Below are 16,644 nucleotides of genomic sequence, written 5' to 3' on the forward strand. Positions count from 1 at the left end.
GCCATTTTAAGTTTGATCTTGTGGTTGAATAAATGCAGCTTCATTCTCTCAACAGGTAGAGTGGGTATTACCTTGCAACATTCTGGACCTCCAGGTACACCAGGTTCTAAAGCTTTGTCAGGAGCATTTTTCATCAGGCCATATTTCAGTGAGAGTAAAGGCACAGCAGTCTTTCACGTTCTCCTGTGATTGAAGCCTTTGCATTAGTTTGCAAATGATTTTCTCCAACCAGTGACAATTGCCAACAAAATAATTGGTAGTGCAGGCTGTGTAGCTTCACCTTCCTCTTGTGCATTGCCAGCTCAGTCATCTGTGGCATGTAGGTTTGGTGGGGAATTAGTGCTGTAATTATCAGGTTTGGTGGTCTCAAAGGTGTGTAGATTGTAATCCAAAAGTAATCCTCCATTGTGTGAAGTTATCATATGTGCACTTTCTGTAAAAAAAAAAATGTATTGATGGGATCCGTTCAGGATGCTTAAACTGTTAAGCATCACCATCCTGTATTCACTGGCTTCCAAAGCTTCCTTAAAGAAGCAGCTTGTGTGTCACTCAGTCCCTCTGGTGGGACTCGGCTTCATCCACTCCCACTGCTTTGAGATGACTGATATGAAGAACGATCCAGCATTCTTTTTAATTAAATGACTAGGACAATATGAGAGATTTAACAGAGCATCACTCTGATCCCCGGGGTACCTCCTATGTGAGGCATCTTCCAGAGACTGGTGAAGAGCCTTGTGTTTTAGAATCTCCATAAGCTGTGATGAAAAAGGGGGTTTTCATTGGAAATGTTCAACCAGGTAGGCTGCCACAAATGGTTGCGTGGATGATCTCTCATGAGATCAGGCTGTGTGGGGGTAGACATCATGGTCTCTCAAATGGGTTGGAGGCTGTTTCCCCTCCAGCTCTGTTCAGCTAAAACAGCAATCTCTTTGGGCATAGCTCCTACTGGCTGTACAGTTGCTAGAGTTGGCTGTAAAACGGTGGTAGATTCAATTGCGTGGTACTTATTTTTTCAGGGGACACCTAAATCTATACCTGGGCTTGTACGTGAATGTGAAGTGTCCATTTCGACTAGTTTTCAATATCCACCATCTGAAGCAGGCTCAATGGTATTCAAAATCAAACCATAACAGAGTCAAAGAATAGAGTTGGGACCACTATGTAGTCTATGCCAATACTAGTAACATTTCCAGCAACACAGAGAGGTTTATTTCCATGAAAACTTATCTTGTGGAGCTTCTCCTTCCTGTATTCCTGGCATGGCCATAGTGAAAACATTGTGCTTTATCAGCTGTCTGGCAGGAAGCCTCTGCTGAACCATTGTGTCATAAAAGAGACCCTGCCTATATAGAAGAAGTCCACCCACAGGGGTGGGTGTGGGATCAAAGTCTGGGTGAACATGTGGGGACCTGAGGTCCTCACAAAGATACTAGAATCAAAAACCTCCACTAGGGAAAACATCTCTAGCTTACAGTGTAGGAAAGGAACAGCTGATCACAGTGTCAGAATTGGGGTTACATTTAGGTTTATATATTACTGGTTAGGTGTTAGAGTTAGGTTAAGTTCAGGAATAAAGGTTCAGTTAATGGAGTTAAGGTTATAGTTAGGTTAAGATTATAGTAAAGGTTTTGGTTAGGTTTAGGGCTATAAGGAATAAGGAACAGGGATAAGTATGGGTTAAGTCCCAACAAGGATGGAAAAAACAAAGATGTGAGCGTGTACAATACGTGTATGAGTTTTGTATTCCACAACACAAACACTGTAAAAGATGAAAGGGCAAACAAAACCGCCGACTTCAGCCTAGACCAGACTCACAATGAGAAACAGACTCTACATAGCATGATCAACGTGTCATTTTCCACATAGCCTGCTTACTCCTGATGGTAGATATTGAGGCCAATGCAACTGTCTATTCATTTGGTAAGCCAGTGTTGATCAATCAACCTGTACAATACATCACTGGCCCCAGTACATCACTGGCCCCTTTAACATTTCACTTCAAGCACTGGTCTTGATTGTTCAAAGATATATGGCTGAAGCATGATGCCTATCAAGTGTATTCACCCAATGCATTGCCACAGTGCCTTTACGTGTACATTGTTTTGTCCTTTAGCAGACGTTATTTTCCAATTTGATTTACAGTTAAGGCATAAATACGAAGATAACTAGGTGGGACAACCACACAAACAAGTAGGAGGTACACTTTACTAATTAAAGTAGCTATCAGCAAAGTCAGTGCTAGAAGTAATACAGAAAATGTACTCTTGCAATAGTTCAGCTCAAAACCTTTTTTTGCTGGTCCCAGATAAAGAGCTTTGTTCCAATTATTTCTCCTTCGCACCCCTTCAATAATCTGCAAAGAAATAAAAGAAATATGGTGGAAAGTCCCACATGCCCTATTTACACAATATAAATGTTGTTTTTAAGAAGTTGTAAAAGGTGTACACGTGACCAACAGAAGAATATTGGGACGCCAAAGGCATTGAAGGCAACAGCCGAACTCTGAGGCAAATCTGACCCCTAGTGGTACAAAAAAGTTTTGAAACAAATATTTGACAACAAGACGATTCATCCCCGCCTACGAACGCTACACTTCGACAATCGGGAAAACTCCCTAAAACACTGAATTCTCATCTGCTTCTCAAAAATCAAGCCAGAAGAAACTTACGTAGCAAGAGAAATATTGTTTAAAACTATTTGCCATTCCTCTATATGGATAACTAATTGGACTGCTTTCGAGCATAGCGTAAATTTAATCTACAGACCAGTACTACACAGTACTAAATATGGATTTCAACGTCAAAAGGTTAGCAGCCGACGCTGGTACTTTATTTAGTCGTGCGGTTCAAGTAAGTTTACATTTCTCATTTTCTCTGTGGAAAATTGTTAACTAAAATAGTTAACGTCAAATACGTAGTTTGTGCTAATGTTAGTTTGCCGTCTAAAGGTTGTCCTAATAATTACTACTACGGTTAGTAACGCATATTTGACTAGCTAGCTAGCTAACAACGTTGAGAGGCTCTCATGAACTTTGGAAACTCCGATGCTGTTTAGGGCCTGGCAGATACTGTAGCGCATAGCTAACTACCCACATAGTTCATTTGGATTTTTTTTTTCATTAGAAAATAAATAATGATGCGTCTAATTCTAGCTACATTCCTAACTTTATTTGGTGCACTTCCCAGGTAAATAAAGGTCTGTTAACGGAAAGTTATGAAAAGCAAACTCAGCACGTCTGTGTAGGCTGCTACGGGCCGCGCCCCTCTTTCCGGGTTATGGTTTCTGAACTAACATGGCCACAATTAGTTTGTACATTGAACGTTGAATACGTAGTCTGTGCCATCTCCTTGGTGAACAATGATTGTAGTTCTTATAAACAGTTTTAGAGGCCGTTTAAAGCATCCACCATTTTAATGTAGTCACTTGGGTGGAACTTGCAATTTTATTGGCTGAGCCTGTTGGAGTCATGTCACACTGGTTCTTCAGAAGGAATCGGTTGGAAGCCTCATCCAGATGAATTCATTGAAATGGTGTAAGCCTTCAATGACTATGCCAAAGTAGTCAAAATATAATTTTATCAGGGTAACCAACAAGCTGTTTCTAATAGGAGGCTAGTGAGTCTGAATGGGCCGAACCTAGGAAAGAGGTTGGGCAGAGCCAAACATGAGCTTGTCTCATCCTATTGAGCAATATTGTTAAGCAATGGCTATACTTACAGAAGTGCTTATGTGAAATCATTCAGTTAACTCTGCACTCCTAACCACCATTTTAATCGCTTATTACAACACATTTTAGTTTTAGGAACAGAGAACTTTATTGATGTACAGATGTTTCATCAATCTGAAAATTGGCAGAAAATTGTCTCAGTTCCTTCACGCTCCATAGGCATCCACTGCTTGAACACACTGGGCTTCCTTTCCTCGTTGGAGGTGGAAATTATGATAGGCTATCTGGTTCTCTGTCCATCTGTGGCATTTGTCCATGCTCTCATAGACTCTATTATGATGTTTAATGTATAGGGATGTATTCTTCATCATTCTCTTTGTGTATCTCAGCATTAGTGGGACTACCAACTACTCAGTCCATACTGCATTGTGGTCTGAGCAGGTACAAGTCAGGTGATCAGTTATTGAACAAATTATGCATTCGTTAAAAGATCACATTACTTGTCTGTTATTTGAATGGACAACACGGACCACAAGGTTTGTGGTTAGAGTAGTTTTTGGGTCTTTTTAAAAATAGATACTAAAAGCAAAGTTTTTCAACCCAGTGGCTGAAACATTCATAGCCAGCGAATGCTACTTTAACGTACTTGGTTTTGGAATTGCGAGCGAAGGTACAACATATATTGTACAGCGATATTGCTTTGGCAATTAACACAGAATCAAATTTCCAAACCCATGCTTGCGGTCCTACAGTGGGATAAATGGGAAGATAGAGGGTGTTGATGAAGGCTCAAGCCACTTCATACACACTGGTTGTTGGATAAGCTAGGTATAATAGCTTGCTAAAAAACTTGGTCAAGGTTAATAAGTCAGTAACATGTGTGTTTGTCAAAAGCCTTTATTGTTGTTTAGCTAATCAGATAGCTTCTGTAAAGATTCACCCTGTCATTTTTCCTTGTCAGTTTACAGAGGAAAAGCTTGGGCAAGCTGAAAAGACAGAGTTGGATGCTCATCTGGAGAACCTGCTATGCAGAGCAGAATCCACCAAGCAAAATACAGAGAGGATCTTGAAGCAGACCGAGGTTCTACTACAGCCAAACCCAAGTAAGACTTTAGATGTTAACTGACAATGTAATCTGGCTGGCTGGCTGTATTTTAAACCGTAGGGCACATTAAGTGTCTTTACTGCTTATTATGAAGTGCTGGTATTGAAATGGTAATTTATATATAACTTTTCCTTTTTGGGTAAAGCATGGACAAGGGATGCTGATAACATTGTTTTCCTGGTAAAATGATTTAACCCCCATAATCAGCTCCATTCAACTTCACTGTTGAACTTGAAATGGTGTTGCAAAGTGAAGTAGCCTTACAAGATGATCCTGTCATGGCAATGTAGAGTGGTATGTACTGCATGCAACATAGCCATGAATGCAGTACAAATTCACCCCTCAAAGGGATTCAACCGACCTGTCGATTAACCTACTTCAGCTGTTAACAATGCTGCAGAGTAAACAGTGCTATTTTTATTTAGCATTATTGTTTGAATTTGTAGCCCAAAACGTATCACGGCAGGAGGAAATCTAGTATACACAGATGTGCATTAAACAGGTTGTAGGAATAACAACTGGCTGAATGGCCTGTTTCTCCTAAGTAAAGAAGGCCCCAGACAGTTAGGTTAGCCTAGGTTAAAGGCCTGGCATCTGTTGTTGGGCTTTTGAGCTGCGTTTGGATGCGAATAACGTCTATAAATTCTAAGCCTAGGCTACACATTGCCAATACCTCAAAGCAACCGCGCTGTGCTCTTCATGGGTATTGACTGAAATAGCAGTAGGGGGTCTGTGTGACTGTGAGCTCAGCTGTGGACACTTGTTTGACTTCACACCGTGGTGCTGGGTCGGACAGCCTGCTGCAGGGTTAGGCCTTGGTGCTGGGTCGGACAGCCTGCTGCAGGGTTAGGCCTTGGTGCTGGGTCGGACAGCCTGCTGCAGGGTTAGGCCTTGGTGCTGGGTCGGACAGCCTGCTGCAGGGTTAGGCCTTGGTGCTGGGTCGGACAGCCTGCTGCAGGGTTAGGCCTTGGTGCTGGGTCGGACAGCCTGCTGCAGGGTTAGGCCTTGGTGCTGGGTCGGACAGCCTGCTGCAGGGTTAGGCCTTGGTGCTGGGTCGGACAGCTTGCTGCAGGGTTAGGCCTTGGTGCTGGGTCGGACAGCCTGCTGCAGGGTTAGGCCTTGGTGCTGGGTCGGACAGCCTGCTGCAGGGTTAGGCCTTGGTGCTGGGTCGGACAGCCTGCTGCAGGGTTAGGCCTTGGTGCTGGGTCGGACAGCCTGCTGCAGGGTTAGGCCTTGGTGCTGGGTCGGACAGCTTGCTGCAGGGTTAGGCCTAGGCCCAACACCACACAAAGCACAACACACTTCTGTAGTTGGCGCTGTCAAAATGACTTTAGTGCATGGTCTTGTGAAGGTCAGGCAGCTCATTAAACCCAATAAATATATTTGTAGATGGCAGACTTGGATATGGCTGGGAGATTATGCTGTTAACTGACTGTCAGCTCATAAAGCACGGGGTTTCTCCTCTGTCCTGCTGCCTCGTGACTCTCCTTTCTCTCTAATTGAATTTTCTTTAAACAATTTTCAGATGTCAGAATAGAGGAATTTCTGTACGAGAAACTGGAGAAAAAGGTCCCCTCGCGGATGAACAACCATGAGACGCTTGGTCAGTCCATGATAGAATCCGGCAATGAGTTTGGGCCAGGAACAGCCTACGGTGAGCATCCTGAACCTGTTGAAATCCTGTAATTTGCAAACAACATGCAGATTGGTCTTCAAATGAGCTGGGCTGAAAGTAACCAGACGGGTCCATTATGCAGTCAGTGCAAAATAAGACTACTCGGCTATACTGCACGCTCAGCTGTCCCACAGCAACATTCAAAAATAGCGAATGGTGTTTGCTTGTACAAGTGGGAGATCATTGGTTTGTAAAATAAGCCGACTAAGCTACCGCCTGGCAGGCTGGGAATAACTTTTGGCTAATAACGGGCATGTTTTATGAATCATTCCATCAGACCTTATGTGCATTTGGGTAGAATTGTCTGTTAAGAAAACGGATTGCTGCAAAACCCGATATCCTGTGGAGTTTCCTGTGTAAACATATTTTGCACAATAGTTAAGCTAGTCCTTGGTTTAAAAACACAGATTGGGTTGATTTGGGAACTTATTTTCAAGGACTGTACAATTTGGTCTATGTCTCGAACAACAATGAAATGTTATCTGTCACCATCTTCCCAAAAGAAAAGTAAAACTAGCAGCTTACGTGTTGGGTTTGTGTCCTCCTGGAACTGTCTGTGTGTGGTTAAATATTTTCCACTCACTGGTTGACCTGTGCCTACAGGAAACGCTCTTATAAAATGTGGCGAGACAGAGAAACAGATTGGAGGAGCTGAAAGAGAGTTCATCCAGAGTGCTGCCGTTAACTTTCTTACACCGTTCCGGAACTTTCTAGAAGGCGACTACAAAACCATCCTGGTGAGTGTCGACGGGAAGAGCTGGTATTTCTGAAGTTATGCAGATTTGTTTGTTTTTTTGTTTTTGCTTGACCACTAACAAACTTGATTAGTAGATTAGTTGAATCAGTTTTCTTAGTCCTAAGAATAATTGGCCTTAGCTGATATATTTTTTTGCAGAGAAGCCATGTCCTTCCCTGACTGTTATGACTCAGGTGATATTCACTCAAAAGTTTTTGGTTCAGATGGTAAAGGGTTTATCCAACAATCTGAACACATTCCCTTCATTATCGAGGCATTTAGAATTACTGCTGACAACATCAAAAGAACTTTCCAGACTCTGCAATCAGGAGGACTGAGTGGGTGTCAACCAGACTAGACATGTCCATGATTGTATAATTCACATGCAGATTTGATTGAAGCTTGTTGGCCCCAGTACACTTGTACTGCCAGACACAATCCTTGGCCAAAGAGTCCATCAATCGACCCTGTAATGAGAATATTTGAAGATTAACTAAGTTCTGCATAATTTGTTCAATAAACAGAATGTATTCAACTTAGTCCCTGTTGATGACTTGTTTTAGATTCATGGGTAATACCGTAGGCATCAACAGTCTTATCAAGGCCAAACGTTTTGATTCCAAATGTCTGAATTCAGTTTGTGATCTAACCTTTCATTGTTTGTTTGTGTTCTGTGTTCAGAAAGAACGGAAGCTTCTGCAGGTAAAGCGCTTAGATCTGGACGCCGCAAAAACCCGACTAAAGAAAGCCAGAGTGGGCGATGCTAGAGCAGTGGTGAGTAGTCTGATTTACTGCACCCAGGGCTTGATATTAAAGCTTGTCATTTTGTCCGGGACAAGGAGAATCTAGACTGCACAAGTTTCTTTAGCACCGATTAATGCGATTGCATGGGCTAATTGAATTCAACTGCAAGTTGGTAGCTCTTACAGTCTGTTTTTTGTCAAAAGATCTCTGTGTGTTGTGTGTGTGCCTGCACATTTTACCAGTTAACATTCTCAAACATTGGATTCCCAGAGCTCGGTAGCGGATGGTAACACTTTGTTAGATTCTGTCCATTTTTTATCAATGAACAAAATGAATGCAACCCGTAGTCAGGGGAGAATCTTTATTTAGCACGAGTCCAAGATGTTGATCTTCCATAGTTCTCCAATAATTACGAAGTTAACATAGTCTTTTATGCTAATACACATAGTAGGCGGTCAGGGATCGTAGCCAACCATTACACAGTCTATTATCCTCCAATAAGAAAGGTTTATTCTACATGGAACGCTTGTATGGTTTGTTCCAACCTCCCCTATGGTCCATGGGTATATCAACATAATCTATGACAGTCATATGGACAGTTCCTAGCAGTAGGTGTGGACAGGGTATGTGGGATCTATCTGTAACGGCCACCACGTCTTATCTATTGTCTGTTGTCCAGCGTTTGTCAGCACTTTTCCTTTGTGTTAAGTTTCTCATGCCCATGTTCTATCACCTTGTCTGAAGAATGAATATGCACGTTGCAATTTGCAACACACAGAATCTGCCATAGCTGTGTTCAAAGGATTTCTGCCGTTTGTTTAAAGCTGGGTTTTATTTTGTTTAACAGCATGCCGTTGCAGCCAGGCTGCTTGTAGGCTACCAGAAATAGGAGAGTGCTCAAATATAGAAGAGCTGGGCTGAAGAATATTTCCTCACCTCGGTTTTTGATATTGATTTGTTTACAGACTTTGTGTTATTTCAGAGTAGTTTAAACGGCAACTGCTATTATTAGTCAGATTTTAGCGGTGGCTGACATTTTTGTCACATCTACAGTTTTTGTCAAGAGACACAGTCACCAAAGTTAGATTAGATTTCTTTATCTAGCAACCTGCCACAGTGCCTGGTAGACCAAAATGTTTGTTTGAGACACCATGGTGATGTTATATTATATACACATAGAAAGGCCAATGGGCTTGGTGCCCACAAATATTAAGCACCCCCTATAGTTCAACTGGACTGGTCCCTAAAATCACAAAATTCCTTCTGATTATGAGGAAAGATTATATGTAAATGTGTTTTTTAAAATGGTTTGCCTGGGTTTGATTTGATACAGAGGGAGATGTTCTGCTCATTATTGCGGACTCGCAAGTTAATCGAAATACTTGATAGTTTGTTTTGGACAAATTGTATTAATAAAAAATGCCCAGCTGTCCCTAATCCTTTCCGAAAACAAAAAAACCTTGCCAGAAGAAACTAATCAAGAGGCACTCTCTGTAGGGTCAAAGTTATCTGGATGTCATGTGACTGGTTTAGTTTCCTGACCCACAACAGTCACTAGATTGGCACACTGTGTTTTGGTATTCACATTGGCTACACCTTTCCTCTCATGACCGACACACAGTGTCACATGGCTCACTTTGACAGGGGCCAGTTCCTCATCCCAGTTTCTCAGGAACTCATCTTCCTCTATGGTTCCTCCCCCCTAGACCTCTCTATCTACACCTCTCCCCCCCCTTGTCTTTCTCCTGTTGGACTCCTTTAGCCCGGTGGTCCTCTCCTTGTTCTGTTTTCTGCTCAGTCCGTTTAATCCGATCTCATGTTCAGTGACCTGCCGGTCACATGGCTGAAGGTCAGTTGCCTTTTCTTCAAGGTGAATCACGTGTGTCGGCCTGTATCACTGAAACTAGGGTTGCATGACTTGCAAATCTAATTGTGATTTCTGCACAAAATATACTGCGCCTGCAATTCTTATGCCATTTAGATCCAAACTATTTTGTGAACTGCTGGAATCCTAGAAATATGACGATTGAAAAGCAAAGTGGCAAGCAGTCGGTTGACTGTGTTTTACCTTTTTAAACAGACAACAATAAGATCTGAATATATTGCGGTCTGTCCTGATATAAATGTAGCCCAATGTCAAGTTTGACTCGTTGTGCAGCTCTAATTGAAACTACAGGGTGGTCTGTGGAATACTTAGTGTAGGTGTGCAGTGCAATACTGATTATCCTCTGCCAAGGACATGCGTACTATTGTACTTTGCAGCACAAAGTTCTAGCCTTTTCTACAAGACAACTGGATGTCACATCCTGCTTGAACCAAGGTTGTTCTTATAAGGAATGTCTTACAGGGGAATAAGACCCATGTATAGTAAAGAGGGCCCCTAATTATATGGTGTGACACTGTAGTGTCTGCATTAGCGGTTGACACAGGAACTGGACTCCTGCCGGGCCTGCTGCATTCTGTCAGGAAAGGAGTGAAATCATTCAAGTGTCGGCACAGGAATTGATGTACAATTTTCTTTATTGTTGACTGGCGATCTCTTTTACATTCTTCTTAACAGAAGCCACGATTGGCCAAAATGGAACAAGGAACAATTGGTTTACTGGTAATATTACATGGCAGCATTTTAACTGAATAGACAACTTCAGGTAGGTATTAGGGATGGCACAAACGGACAAACTTCCCTGACGTTTAAATGTATGTTCTGTTAAAACTAAGAAAGTATATGGTAAATGAACTGTCACATGTAGCGTGTTAACCAAATCCCAACATCAATTCACGTTAGAGCCTCCGTGTGCTACTCAATAAAAGAGATCTGGTCATTAAAACGACCAAACTAAAAGTTAAAACGAGAGAGACATGCTAAATAGCGCTAACTTTTTATAGTCAAGCATTTGCATGGCCACGGAGCACAGGTCTGACACCGGTTTGACACTAGTTTTTCTTAGCAGGCCACAGTTCCTCCTTTTAGCATTGTTGGTAAAAGTGTGACTGGTCAGCTAATTTGGCTGACTGACCACGTCCTGCAGAGGATTGCACAATAATAACCCATTTTGTGAAAAAAAAATAAAAATAAGTTTCACATTGAGAGGGGAGTCTGGGATTCGAACAACGCAATGGTCAGTCAACTCTAAATTTTTTGGGGTAAATAGCTTTGATTATTATGGGGGCTTGAGGAATGTAACAATGTGGCACCAATCCCTTATTGCCCCTTTTTTAAAGCTACATTTAGCCTAGCATAGTGTATTTGTACTATATGAGGGTCCAGCAAAATGTTAGTACAGCTTTTGGCTATTTCCCTGAAGGACGTTGCCAACATGAAGAGAAGCTTGACATTGTCGTGGAATTGTGTCGTGTGGTTTGGGTACAGTTGGTTGGTCAGTTTGTGAATACTAACACACTGACAGGCACTGTGACCGTGTGTTTACGTCTCTGTTATTCTGCTGTGATGAGCAGACACACACAAGACACTAAGGACAGCAGGTTGTCTTTTTTTTGCTGTTTAGTTTTGGAAAAAATGCACACATATTTTCTGACGTTCGTTTCCAGAACCTTGATAGCTTCAATAAAAAAACCGAAGGACTGTTAATGGTCTCCATGTAGTGGGTTGTGATGCTGCAGCTGTGTATCTAATAGAACCCTTGTTGCTTTTTCACACTGCTATGTAACAGATGTGACCACAGGAAGTGGGTGGAATGTTTGAACTGACCACTACCTCCTGCTGGCCACATGGTTTACAGCTGTTGGTGTGTATCTCATGTCTGTCAGTCTTTCTCTCTCTCTCTCTCTCTCTCTGTTGTTTACATTTTTAAAATGGGCTTGTAATAAAAGTTCAGAAACGTCCTTTGACCCAGGCTTGACACACTGGTTCATGATCCAACGTTCTAGGCTTCCCAAAGCAAATACTGTGTTGTTGAAGTATTTAGTTGAATCTCTAGCTCTGAAAGGTGTTTGTGTCTGCTGCCGACGCTGTGTGTTCTCTCCCCCCAGGCAGAGCAGGACCTGAGGATGTCGCAGAGTGAGTTTGACAGACAGGCTGAGATCACCAGGCTGCTCCTGGAGGGTGTCAGCAGCACCCACGTACGTAGCCTCTCATCCGACCTCTCGGAGTCCGTCACACTATTCCCATGATGGTGCACCTTCTTTTTCCTGTCGTTTTGTCTCCACGATTTCATGTGTGATTAAGGCCGTGCTTTATGTCATCAACTCAAGAACCAACAAGAAGGATTCAAACTGGGGCACTTCTTTTAAAGGGATCGTTCATCCAAAAATCATATTTCGGTTACAGTCCCATTACCACCAGTTGGTCCTTCAGGCACATAGTCATTTTTGGAAACAATCCATTATTCAGCTCTAAGTTAATAATTAGCATTAGCATCGTACAAATTCATGAATGGAAACTGTACGTACCCCTATCGCAAAGCTGCATTGCAAGCGGAAAACTACTCTAAAACACTCCAAACTAATAAAGTTAGAATTTTCACTATATAATTCTCGTTTCAAATAAACCGGTACATCCTGTGTTTACTGGTCAATACACGCGTTTGTTCAGAAAAAATTGGACACATAGTGAACAAAAGTTAGTATTCGCTAGTTAGCAAGTTACCTGTTTCGTCTTTAATATTCACCTTGGACAGTCACGTCGGTGATGGTCAACGCGTTAATCCCCAACCCTTGCCCAGAATATCCAGGCAATGTGTACTTTGTTTATTATAACATAACAGTCAGAGGTATTACTTACAATCTGGCTTCACAGGTTGAACTGGGTAACTTGGTGGAATTGCATTTGCCTTGATTCCTTTTCTAAGTGAACATGGGTCACGATCCTCTGTATTAAAATGTCTGTTGCAAAAATGTTATGTCTCGTTGGCAAAGTTGTTCCATTGATTCTCCCCCAATACAACTTGGGAGAGGCAGAGGTATTGTCCCAATTTGCAGAGCAGGTAAAATGTAATTAACTCAAGATCCACAAGCAGGAAAATGAGCAAGCAGAAATTGACATTGAGGATAGTTGGTGCCCTACATTGACCAAGGTGTCATCTGTCTTCCTAGGCCATGACCTTAAGACCCAAGCATGATCTAGTCGCTGTCTCTACTCGAAAGGGTCATTTACTGTGCCAACAATGCAGCTTTTTTTGGGGTTCCTAAAGGCCTGTTGGTGCTACAGATGAGTTTTCCTGTTAGGTGGACACAGCTGTCTCTCTCTCCCCCTCTGACCCCCTTCCTCCCCTCTCTTCCCCCTTTTCACACAATAGGCACATCACCTCCGCTGTCTGAATGATTTTGTGGAGGCCCAGACAATATACTATGCCCAGTCTTACCAGTACATGGTAGACCTTCAGAAACAGCTTGGCAGGTATGTTCTGAGTGGGACGTTTTGTTCTTCTGTGTTGGCACGATATGTCGCCTTTTTTTTTTTTTTACCAACGGTGCTTCTCTCCACTTCTCAGCTTCCCGTCTACATTTTCCTCCAACAACAACCAGTCGGCCGGTTGTTCGGGGGGGGCCAGTATCTCCGTGCCCACCATCGCAGTGTCTGCCTCCCTGCCAAGTCCCTCCGCTGGTCGGGGCTCCACAGGCTTCAGTGAACTGCGGAGCTCAAGTGGCAGCCGCAAGGCCCGCGTCCTGTACGACTATGACGCTGCAGGCAGCAGTGAGCTCTCCCTGCTTGCTGATGAGGTGGGTAATGTAGGACCTTTGAACCCTTTCCAAAGCTCCTGTATTGTGTGGTCATGCCTGTCTGTCTGTCTGTTAGCTCTGTCTCCCCCTCTGCTCTTTTCCATTGTTCCATTCGATTGTTGCTACCAGCTGACTCAAATGGCTGTATTTGATGTTTTTTCCTTTTTGGTACAGGTCATTATGGTGAGCAGTGTCCCAGGTATGGACTCTGATTGGCTGATGGGCGAGAGGGGCAGCCAGAAAGGAAAAGTGCCCATCACCTATCTGGAACTGTTGAACTGAGATTAACTGAAAGCTGTCGGTGGGAGAAAATCCTAGAGTAGCAGATTCACAGTTTATATTATAATGATGGAGAAAGCCAACCTGCCCCTGGTGAAGTGGCAGTGGGATCTCCTATTTATACTGTATATTAGGGGATGGGAGCTGATTTTGTCTATTCAGTTCATCAAGACAATTCTAAATCCATACAAAACTCTCAGAAAATGAAAAATCTTGAATTGAATATCAGTTAGTTGGATGGATTAACTGAACTGATCCTATCCCTGCCATGTATGGAAATATGTTTATACAAGCCGCTTCGATGTCTCTGTTTTGCTCTCAATGCAGTCTTCATTGCATTTGGCAGGTTAGCATTTCTCTTGATCTAGTTCCGCAGGAAGCTTCGCCTTGATCCTTCCCCAGTCACATTGTTTCTGCCATTGGAGTAGAGCTGCCTCCACAACTAAGCTTATGACAAATGCTAACCTTCTTCAATACGTGCCATTTTTACATTCAATCCTTTTGTTTACAATATACTTAACTTGGATGATCTTAAAGTGCTTTTTGAAAGGATTCTCATTGCCAGTTTTGTCTCAATTTGTTATAGGGTTGAAATGCTAGTAGGCATGTTTTCTTTAGTTTTTGCAACATAACAAAAAGCACTTGAATTTGCTTAGAATGACTGGAAATCAAGATATATTTTTTTTAAAGTTGGATTTTATGGCCTTTGTGTCATTGTTGGTTTAGCTATTGGTTGCCTATGTGTCAATTCCAGTGCCATGTGAAATTGACAACCTTCTTCAGTTGAACCATTATGACATTCAGGATTCCAAAACCTTCCTGGAAAATTCCATTTGATTTACAGTGTGCAGTCAGAATGGGAAAGGTTTGACATTGCATTACGGTTTTCTGTGCTACTTAAAAACTTTCTATTGAAGACATCGGGAGATGAATATCTGGGGTAGAGTATGGTCAGTGTTAGTTACAAATGCCTGTACTTTAACTACACAATAAAGTATTTGTCAATGAGAAAATATTTCTAACAATCCTCTTTAATGTCCAAATATAATCAATGTTTCATCTACATGATCTGGTAAACGGGCCAACAATTTCACCAGGAACATTGGAGTATTTTATGAACTTTAAGTATCACAGAATCTTTAGGTAAGCCACAATGCTTTTTTAAAAACTTTCAGTAGTAGAACGTGAAGGAGTTTCATCTGTTAGGATTACCGATTCTGATTTGATTATGCCCTTAAATGAAAAACCAGTTCAAATGTCCTTGCTCCTTGTGTTTTTGCTTACAATACTTTTGTTTACAGTACTTTGATGGGTAACAGTGCCTTAATGGAAAGCAAGAGGCGGTCTTCAGTTTTCTTTACTAACATGTAGTGAGTATCCAACCACGTTCCCTGTTAAACCTATGACCTCAAACATTCACATAACACATGCACCTCTATGGGGGTCGGGGGGTCAATTATACAATGGCTTGTTGCTGCTTATTGGAATTTGTTAAACTATCATCATAGAACTGTAAAGAATATATGCAATATGATGAAATAAAGTAAGAACAATTTGCTTTAGTGTTTTGTTTTTATTGGTCATAACATCTGAAGTTGTTAACGTTAGTGTCATTTCATGTTTGCCACTAGAGGGCAATAATGTGACTGTTCTGTGACTACATAGTGTTAATCTCAATTATTTTCTTTTTCGCTCTTTGCCTCATTTAAATGCATTCGATGATACAATTAGAGGTTCCACTCCATGGAGAAACCGATGAGAGGACACTTGTGTCTTTTGTATCGGTTCTCTTGACTGGATTTTACAAAAGGTCAAAGGTAATCAAGGAAAGGAGATGAGAAAAGTTTGGACAGCAATGTATAATTTATAATGACATGGTCTACTCATCAGGTACATTCCGTGGAATCAATAAATATTTGTAAAAATATAACTTGTGCTGGAACATTATTTTTCAAACTGAATGCTTTTCTCCAGTAAAATCACAGTTGATTCGAAGGGGTTCTGTGATCGACGTAGCTCTTTCGCTTGCGCCAACGCTCTTTCGCTTGCTAACGAAATAATAAGATAAGATAGAGCAAACGCCTTTCCAAAATTATAAAAAGTCCAAAGAGTCTCAACACACATGCATTGTCGCTCCTGAACCTGAACCTAGATACAAGCTAGAGGCAATACCAGAAATTATTCAGTTTCTTCAAAGCAAAATATTCGTCACTGAGATGATTGTATGCCCATAACATCCTAACATGGCGTTTTTTAAAATAATAATTTAGTGTTCAAGTGTTGAATAAAGCGTACAACTGAAGAATATAATATGCAATATGATGTAACATTTTGTATTTTTTTATAATGTGCCATAGACTGTGGCCATCAAAAATCCAGCTATTTGCAGTTCCACGTTAATATTTTGTCTAAAATAAAATGTAATTATGAAGTATAATAAGGATTGTGCCTTAAGTATCCGTTATTGTAATCGTTTTTTGTTTCTGGGAATTAAATAGAAATTGTAACCAGCTTTTTTTAATTAATTTTTTTAGGATGATACTCTGGATTTAAGATCAAACCTCATATTTTCTACATTGAAAACAATCTACTTGAGAAGCAGTTTAAGTACAACATTTGTACCATTGACATCTAAACTGTTGGATTTAATGGTAAATCACTCTAGCCCTCTGGTTAAATAAATACCTTCATCACAAATTTGCCTTTCACACAATCTCTTTCCTGCAAGTCTTTCTACTATTGTTAATTTGACCACATTAT

The 16,644-nt window shown here is 41.5% G+C and overlaps 1 protein-coding gene across 1 annotated transcript; it reads left to right on the top strand.

Moving 5' to 3' along the window:
- The first annotated feature begins 2,541 nt into the window (after window positions 1-2,541).
- On the top strand, window positions 2,542-15,441 carry sh3glb1a (SH3-domain GRB2-like endophilin B1a). Its single transcript, XM_010891174.4, has 9 exons — window positions 2,542-2,849; window positions 4,628-4,769; window positions 6,297-6,425; window positions 7,050-7,183; window positions 7,864-7,956; window positions 11,917-12,006; window positions 13,182-13,282; window positions 13,377-13,605; window positions 13,780-15,441. The coding sequence occupies exons 1-9, from the start codon at window positions 2,787-2,789 to the stop codon at window positions 13,885-13,887; spliced, it is 1,089 nt and encodes a 362-aa protein (XP_010889476.1). The 5' UTR covers window positions 2,542-2,786; the 3' UTR covers window positions 13,888-15,441.
- The last annotated feature ends 1,203 nt before the right edge of the window (window positions 15,442-16,644 follow it).

The sequence above is a fragment of the Esox lucius genome, chromosome 21, assembly GCF_011004845.1.
Source record: "Esox lucius isolate fEsoLuc1 chromosome 21, fEsoLuc1.pri, whole genome shotgun sequence".
In the NCBI taxonomy this organism is placed as follows: Eukaryota; Metazoa; Chordata; class Actinopteri; order Esociformes; family Esocidae; genus Esox; species Esox lucius.

What these genes read in the sequence shown, in the direction of transcription:
- sh3glb1a (XM_010891174.4), top strand. Translation starts at nt 2,787, where the DNA reads ATGGATTTCAACGTCAAAAGGTTAGCAGCCGACGCTGGTACTTTATTT. An exon ending in TGGGCGATGCTAGAGCAGTG is followed by an intron (nt 7,957 to 11,916) that starts GTGAGTAGTCTG and finishes CTCTCCCCCCAG; the next exon opens with GCAGAGCAGGACCTGAGGAT. An exon ending in TCTCCCTGCTTGCTGATGAG is followed by an intron (nt 13,606 to 13,779) that starts GTGGGTAATGTA and finishes TTTTTGGTACAG; the next exon opens with GTCATTATGGTGAGCAGTGT.